The 8,287-nt window shown below is 39.5% G+C and overlaps 1 protein-coding gene across 1 annotated transcript in view; it reads right to left on the bottom strand.

Annotated features, from left to right (window-relative positions):
• The window catches only part of LOC117459943 (tetratricopeptide repeat protein 27-like), a 78,474-nt gene that overhangs the window by 23,338 nt on the left and 46,849 nt on the right, over positions 1-8,287 (bottom strand). Inside the window, exons 8-9 of the mRNA XM_034101113.2 lie at positions 2,503-2,616; positions 2,232-2,327 (exon numbers count right to left, since the gene is read on the bottom strand). Of these exons, the coding sequence (XP_033957004.1) occupies positions 2,232-2,327; positions 2,503-2,616 (210 nt within the window). The remainder of the gene's footprint in view (positions 1-2,231; positions 2,328-2,502; positions 2,617-8,287) is intronic.

An 8,287-nucleotide genomic window follows, 5' to 3' on the forward strand; every position in this document is an offset into this window, starting at 1 on the left:
ATGAATGCCGGTACCAAATTGAACAGAAATACATCCAATATTTATTGAGGTATTTCTGAATCGGTAGGATACTTTGTTTCGACAATCCACTCAATATCAGACAGAGATATGGCAGTTTTGATTAAAGCAGTAGACTGAACGGCCAACCAACCTTGTTGTCCATGGTAGCACATCACTAGTATCTTAAAAAGAGTGACTTTATAAAAGATTTAACGTTTTATATAACACACCTATAAAGTTAAACCAATAGCTGCCTGATCAGAAGACATGTCACGTATACTTCACTACATGTTGTGTATTTACAGTCCTAAATTGTGCAAGACGAAGTATAAAAATGCAGAATGCATTAAAATAAAAGGAAGTAATAAACAGAATTTCATGATAAAATATCAAAACAAACACAGAGGAAAACTGCACTCTATCCCAGCCATAAATAAGCCTTCAGTGCTCTGTCACATGCAGGCCATGGTTACCCAAAATGAAAAAAAAGGAACCATCTGCAATCATCCGCCTTCACGTCCTCAGGCGGCAATAGCGACTGTTCAATTCCATCTTTATTGCTGTTATCAGTTATTACACGCCGCCTGGGTAATGTCTCATCTCAACTGATCTCTGCTCTATCCTCCTTCTTCAATCTCTCTGACAGATACATCTTTCTATTACTGCCTTCTCTACTCACTGCTTGTTGGATCCTTAGAACTGCTACAAGATGTGTATTTTGTAAATTGTGTAAATTGCTGCTGTTAACTACCATCCAACTATGTGCAATATATATATATATATATATATATATATATGCCGTTAAAACTGTGCTATATATACACCTGGCTGCTAAATCCTAAGAACTGTTACAGGATGTGTGTTTTGAAAATTATGTAACTTTTTATTTATTTTTTATATCATAACTTAGTACTTTTTAATGCATGTAACATATGTAACATGAAGCCGTCTGCTGTAACTACGTACATTTCCCCTCTGTGGGACTAATAAAGGTATTCTGATTCTGATTCCATTTCACTCTGCTACCATGCTGGGCCGTGTTAGAGTCTTGGAAGACGTTATGATGCTTTGAGGAGCTCTGTCAGGAAATATCATTAGTGTGGTTTCTACAGCTTCTCTGAGAACTCCATCCATCCCATTTTTCCGTTTTGGTTCAGAGTTGTCACCTTGTGCACTCAGAGCAACTGTTAGGATTACACTGTAATCTGAAGATGTCCATTGTCTAACTGAAGTGAAGTCAGACTGAGACTGTCACAAACACAACAGTGATTATCCAATCTAAAGCTAGAAATCCTAACTACTCATAGCAGGTGGTTTAAGCTTTGGATTCTCATTGTTTTCACATGTTGATGTGCAGCTACTGCTAGAGAGATGCCCAGTATCCAAAGAGTTTGTAGGACTGCCTTTTTTATTGTCTTTCCACAGCTAACAATACAAATGTAATGAATAATTTAATTGTTCCATCTATTGTGACCTGCTTATTCTAAGTTAGCATAGCATTTTATGAGTACTTTATTTTGTTGGTGACACAGGAGCAACGACTCTTATATATCACCACAGTCATAGTTGTCACCAGAGTGTAATGTTATTTACTGCAGCAAGTAACACCTGCATAAACTTGGTATGTTCACAAAAAATGTGCATCTGCCAGTTTCTGATCATACATCGGTATCACACCTCTAAGCCTATTCCTTCTCTAGTCAACTCGTCCAGTACATCTTCACCTCGTGCACATATGGATTGTGTTGACTTACAAAGTCTGGAAATCAAGCCAGTGATAGCTTGCACAATCATGGCTTTCCATATCCTCATAAACTTAATTCAGGCCAAGTTCACCGTAACAACATTTAAAAAATATTATCCTATTTATTATTTTTTTCAATACAATTCATTATATTCACATAACATAATGGAGATCTGTGAAATGGGACATCCTATTGAGCTATCCATGCCTCTGAATAAGAGGACACTACTTCGTTCTCAACTGTAGTAAATGTTTAGTGCCAATTAACAAATGTTAGCATGTCAAAATGTTAAACTAATGCAGTGTAAAACGCATATCCTATAAACATCAGCATGTTAATAGTCATACCATGCATGTTAGCTCTCATTTAGCTTAGCTGACAACTTATTTGCACATTTGATGACTCCAGATTCAAAGAGAAATTCATTCAGTGTTTAATTTGTATTGGTTGTTGATTAAAAAAACTTTTTTTTAAAGTGTGTGGTACCTGGACAGCCCATCTGGGGGGGGCTTGGCAGAAGTAGAAGGCCTTTAGCCGCTCAGTCCCAGAACAGCTCCGGTCTTCAAAGTGATCTACTATTGCCTGGAACAGGAAAACAAGCTGAGATTCTGAAGAGGGGTCTGTTAATAAGCCCACATGAGACAATAAATAAACTGATAATTAAAGAAACTCTACAACAACAACAAATCATAGTATTATCAAATAATAAAGTAAATAATCGCAATAAATAAATAAAGTATCCCACACTCCTCCTCACCTGAGTTTGCATCATGGCTCTCTCCACACAGCGGGAGTTGCCCCTCTCCAGTTTGGTCCTGAGGCAGAGAGCGGTCACCTCCACAGCCCAGAACTTAGGCTGAGAGAGGATGCACTGCAGACACAGGAGGGGGAGAGGCTTCAGACAGCATCAAGACATCCATAATGAATAACAAATCAGAATCTGGGACAATAGTTTTTCATATCATACAAGTCAAAGTCTAATTGTTTGTATGATAGAGTTTATTTAAGAGTATCTATAGTCAATTAGCTCTGATCACACAGCCAAAACCTATAATTATGACTACACTACAGATGTAGCACTTCATTTCAGACGCCTACCCGTGCGGGTCCGTGATCTGCACGGGGTGGGCCCCTGCTGAAAAGGAAAACCCCCCCGCAGGACTTGAAACGCCCCCTTGATAAATAAATGTCATTTTAATGAAACCAGCTGCAATGGATCATGGATCCACCAGGGGGAGCCGTGAAAAGCTGCCACACTGGAACTCATGTGAAATAAACAGCTGATAGATCTACAGGTATCTGATCGGATATTTGTTAAGATCCATATGTCACGGATAGGATCATATTCTGTGCTAAATAAGAGACATGTAATCATTTACAAAACATCACCATGTTTTTATTTAACAAAATAATGTTGTTTAATTCACGTTGGCAAAACCGTAAGTACAAAACCATCGCTATGTTTTTAGATCAGGAAATGCAGCCCGGCTCAAACAAACGATTTTCAATCATTATCCTCACGATCATTTAATGTATCATATGTTCGCGAATTGAAATGAATGCACTAAATTTAATCCACGTGAGTTTACAACAACAACAATAATCGCTTTGTTTTTATATCACATCCGACCGGAGGAAAATGCAGCGGCTCTCACTACCGATCATCCTAATCCCACGGGCAAATAATAATATGTACAGTGTTAATAGTTTACTGTAGTATTAGTGTCTAATATTACTGCTACAATAATCACACATTGAGTTGTTGAAATCAGACCGTCGTTTTTTTTTAAACGCTCTGAATGAAACGGCAGCTCTCAGGTGATCAGCTGTGTGTTTACCCAGTGTTGGGACAGTGTTACAAACTAACGCATTACTGTAACGCAACTACCTTTTACGGTAACTAATAACGTTACTAGTTACCTATTCCCATTCAGTAACGCCGTTATAGTTAGTGATTTAAATAGGTGCGTTGCTGCGTTATGTGATGTGACTGAACCGAATCTCCCTGCGGATGTAGCTTTCAGGCGAATACAGCGATGTCCTCTCACAGTACCATGGAAAAGTGAAAGTGACCAGAGAGGAGTGATGATTGGTTAACGCGGGGTAACATTTTCAGGGTAAACCAATCAGAGATTATCCCACGGAGGCTAAAGTTCTTTATAACACAGTTTGAGATTTGTTGAAACCTTAATTCTATTGTGAAAATACAAACAAGGGAGATTTCAGTGCTTTTTTTTTTTACATGTAGACCACATTAGACCAGGTCCTGATCTGAAACCACTAGACCTAGACTCATCAAATCTGGACTGGATTATCCCACGAGGCTAAAGATTCTTTATAACACAGTTTCAGATTTTTGAAACCTTTATTCTATTTGTGGAAAATACAAGAAGGCATAAGGCTTGCCCAGTGGGAGGTTCACTCTCTGATTCTGATCCTGGCAACCTCAGCCTTCCACCTGTGTTTGTATTTTCACAATAGAATAAAGGTTTCACAATATCTCAACATGGTGTTTATAAGAATCTTTAGACCCTCTGGGATAATCCAGTCCAGATTTGATGAGTCTAGGTCTAGTGGTTTCAGATCAGGACCTGGTCTAATGTGGTCTACACGTGAAAAAAGCACTGAAATCTCCCTTGTTTGTATTTTCACAAATAGAATAAGGTTTCACAAATCTGAAAACTGGGTTATAAAGAATCTTTAGTCCCGTGGGATAATCCAGTCCAGATAAATCGCTATGGCAGCGATTTAAGAGGTTCAAACACGGAGGATTGTTCGCTCAGCGCTGTAAATTAAAATGTCCTTAACTTTCCCATTAACTGCCGAATCGGATGCTCTGATCGGAAGCCAACTTCAGCGTCGTCACAATCTACAGAATAAAATATAGAATGAATTGAATGATGAATAAACAGTGAGGGGTATGAATACACTAGCAGCCTGAGAGCAGTATAACAGTGTGTATGAATATGCTAAGATATATAAAGTATGAAAACAGAGTAAGCAGTGACCCGCAGTGTATACAACTCAAAATGTGTCTTCGGGTCAATGTGACTGATTTCGATAGAGGCAGGTCACATATATGGATATTAATTTCATGATAAACATTGTGGAACAATGATGAAAATGTGAATGGAAGTGGCAACATAAAACTAACACAAAACAACAACAAACTTTTGCCGAGCCAATGGAGAGTTTCATCAGCAGCACGGGGTAAAAACCACCAATGAGCGCTCAGCTCGAGATACCAGCGAGTAGAGAGTCGAGAGAGTGAATTATATCTGCATTTAATCTTTTGAGAAGCCCCCACCCCCCATGTTGCCTGTGCTGTATGCTGCAAACTCTTTGTTTAAAACTAACTGGCCATCCGAATGTGTGGAGTAAGTCTCCCAAGGGGGATGGTCACATTCCACAGCCCCCCCCCTCCTGTGATCTTCCAACCCCCAGTCTGTAGGTTTGTGTTTGCATATGTCAGTGTTAATTTTGGCAGCTGTTTTTGATTTAGTCTTAGTCTTTAGACGTAAATGGTTATTAGTTTTAGTCACATTTTCGTTATTCCTATCCTTCGTAGTTGTAGTCTAGTTTTAGTCGACGAAACTCAAAACGTTTTAGTCAACTTTTAGTCGATGGAAAATTACTCTTTAGTCAACTTTTAGTCAAAATGTGTCTCTATACTCTCTGAACGCTCCGTCCCCGGCAGATCTGTGTAGAGATCTCTGCAGCATGTCTGTTAGGCCCCGCCCCCCACACACAGGGAGATCGCTCTTCTGGAGTGAAGAGAGCGGAAAAATGATATTGCAAGTTAGAAACGTAAGATTCATTTTGACAGACAAGATGGACACTTGGGGGAAAATATGCTGCATTTTGAATGTCCGATAGTCCACCATTAACACCTTAGTCCCGTCTCATCAACGCAAACTAAATATACATTTAGTCATATTTTTCGTTATCAAGAATCTATTTTTAGCTCGTCATCGTCTCGTCTTAGTCATGTAAAAAAGGTTGTTGACGAACATTTTTCGTCATAGTTTTCGTTGACGAAATTAACACTGGCATATTTAAACTGTCGCACTTTCTGTTGTTTCCATCGCGCATTGCCGGTATGAAAGGGTCTGTGCCGGAAATATCAAACATTTAATAAAAGTGAAAAACAATGAACAAGACTTAACGTATTCATCATAATTAATTATATTTATTTCGTTTGGATGTAGGATTTTTGACTTTGTTTAGAGCAGTGATCTTCTCTGCAGCAGAGAGCTAAGCGCTGTCAGACCGGACCTAACCCTGAAAAGTATTATCATCTGAAATGAATCATTATGTTATTAATATTAAATACATAAGTATTTTTACAACTTGTATTTAGAAATACTCTGTTGTAATTATTGATGCATAAATGTGTTCATCCATTCAATGTGGCATCTGCTATAATGGGGTTAATGTATGATATTACTTGATACAATACATTATAATTAGGGCTGTCAAACGATTAAAAATGTTAATCAGATTAATCACAGCTTAAAAATTAATTAATCATGATTAATCACCATTCGAACTATGTCCAAAATATGCCATTTATTTATGTATATTGTTGTGGGAATGGAAAGATAAATGAAAGAAGGCGGATATATCCATTTAACATACAGTATCTATGTTTATTATAACATTGTTCTGCGTGTCAAAATGAAAGAAACCCACACACCTATCAATCATCAAACCGCGGGGTCTTAATTCATTACGTGTTGATATCAACGGGGGAGTAGGCTACTTCATGGCCGTCGTTGCCCTGCCCTTTGGCCGTGATGCCCTGTGAAAAAAATGCAATTCACGGCCAAAGTGGCCTTTGTGCCCCTGTCAAAATTCCAGTGTAAATAACGCCAGTGCGCGCCAGTGCGCGCAGTAGTATAGTCCCGTGCCTGTGGATCAGAGCGATTGCTCTGCTGTGATTGTTCCGTCAGACATGCCGTGTAAATGACGCGAGTGAAGTCATATTAGTGCGCGCAGTCCCGCTGTTATTGTACCGTCAGACATGCCTGTAGGTGCCCGACAGCCTCCTCCTCAGCCGCGGGAGCAAGAGAAGCACAGGTAAGCAAGCGGACCAAGCTGTTTTGATATGATGTGATAGTATTTGAAAGGACTTAACATTTACGTGTTTATAGAAAGTACTATTGATAGGTAATTACCATTGTATTAGCCTATTTAAAGTCGACTCGTTAGTACATTTTGTCATGAAAACTAGCGATAGCTAGCTAGCTAGTTTGGATAGCGCTAACGTCTTCCCTTCAAGGGGTCTACATCTAGTGTTGCTTCTACAAGCTAGCAGATAGCCATCACCTTTGAATCTAGTATTTTTCTTGCCAAGCGGTTTTGATATAATACATGACTGACTTATGTGGTTTATGGCTGAACTTAACATATACGTTTAAGAAACACTATTGCTATTCATTCAGCCATTTGTAAAACGACTGGCGTTGACGTTAGTGCTACACTTTTCCATCATGTTGATTGACTAGCGATAGCTGGTGAGCTATCATCACTAGTTAGGAGGCTACGTCTCTCTTTGAAGGAATTGTAGGGGTTACTTTTGGAATCCTTCTCATATGATTTTCTGGGCTTTTTGAACTAAAATTCTGACATTTCTGTGAGATGATGCATAATGTTTCAGTTTATCCTATAATTAAGTTGTGGGTTTTTGCTGGCATCATGTGGGTGATTCAAACTCTGAAATAGCAGCTTGATTCACACTTGATCAAATGTAAAACAGCGCTGATGTAATCCAAGTATTTAGAATACGGTAATTAGATGAGAGTAATGTAACGGAATATGTTACAAATGACATTTTAGAGCATGTATTCTGTATCTGAATACATTTTAAAAGTACAACCAGTAAAACCAGCGTAATTTAACCAAACGGCCTTTGTGCCCTGTCATGTGGCCTTTGTGCCCTTGAAAAAAATGTGAACGGGAAGGCCAAATGGCCTTGCCCCTAAAATGACGAAATTCCAAGCCTGGCTAGTGAGAGTACTTCGTGACCACAGAGTGTGAACGTTGTGATCAGCTGTTTTAGCGCAGTTCTCCAGTGAAGGGGGGGGGGGGGGGGTTTTGGCACAATTCCGTTGTACAGACCAACGTTAACAGCAGCCCTGTCTGTGCACACGGAGACCGACTCTGTCGTCCGGTGATCTAAACGCCTTCTGGAAAAGCTTCACAAGTACGTCGGTACGCAAATGCGCTTTGTGACCCAAGTGACGGTACGCATTTCAGATTACATAACCTGCGTACCAGTTATCTGCACCCCTGTACTACAGCAAAAGTATTCTCGTCGGGACTTCCTGCAACAACACCACGCCGTTATCAAAGATGTTCTATTGAGAAGACGATCACTACGTGTGACAAAAGTTTTCAAAACCGTGGCTACTGAAATCAATCTTACGTCGCTGTCTGTGCAATTTTACTCCGCGAGTTGGCAGACTTTATTTGCTTACTTTAACATCATGTCTCATGGTGGGGCTGAGCCATTTCTTGGTATGGGGTGCGCCTACCCCAGC

This window comes from Pseudochaenichthys georgianus, chromosome 15, assembly GCF_902827115.2.
Source record: "Pseudochaenichthys georgianus chromosome 15, fPseGeo1.2, whole genome shotgun sequence".
Lineage (NCBI taxonomy): Eukaryota > Metazoa > Chordata > Actinopteri > Perciformes > Channichthyidae > Pseudochaenichthys > Pseudochaenichthys georgianus.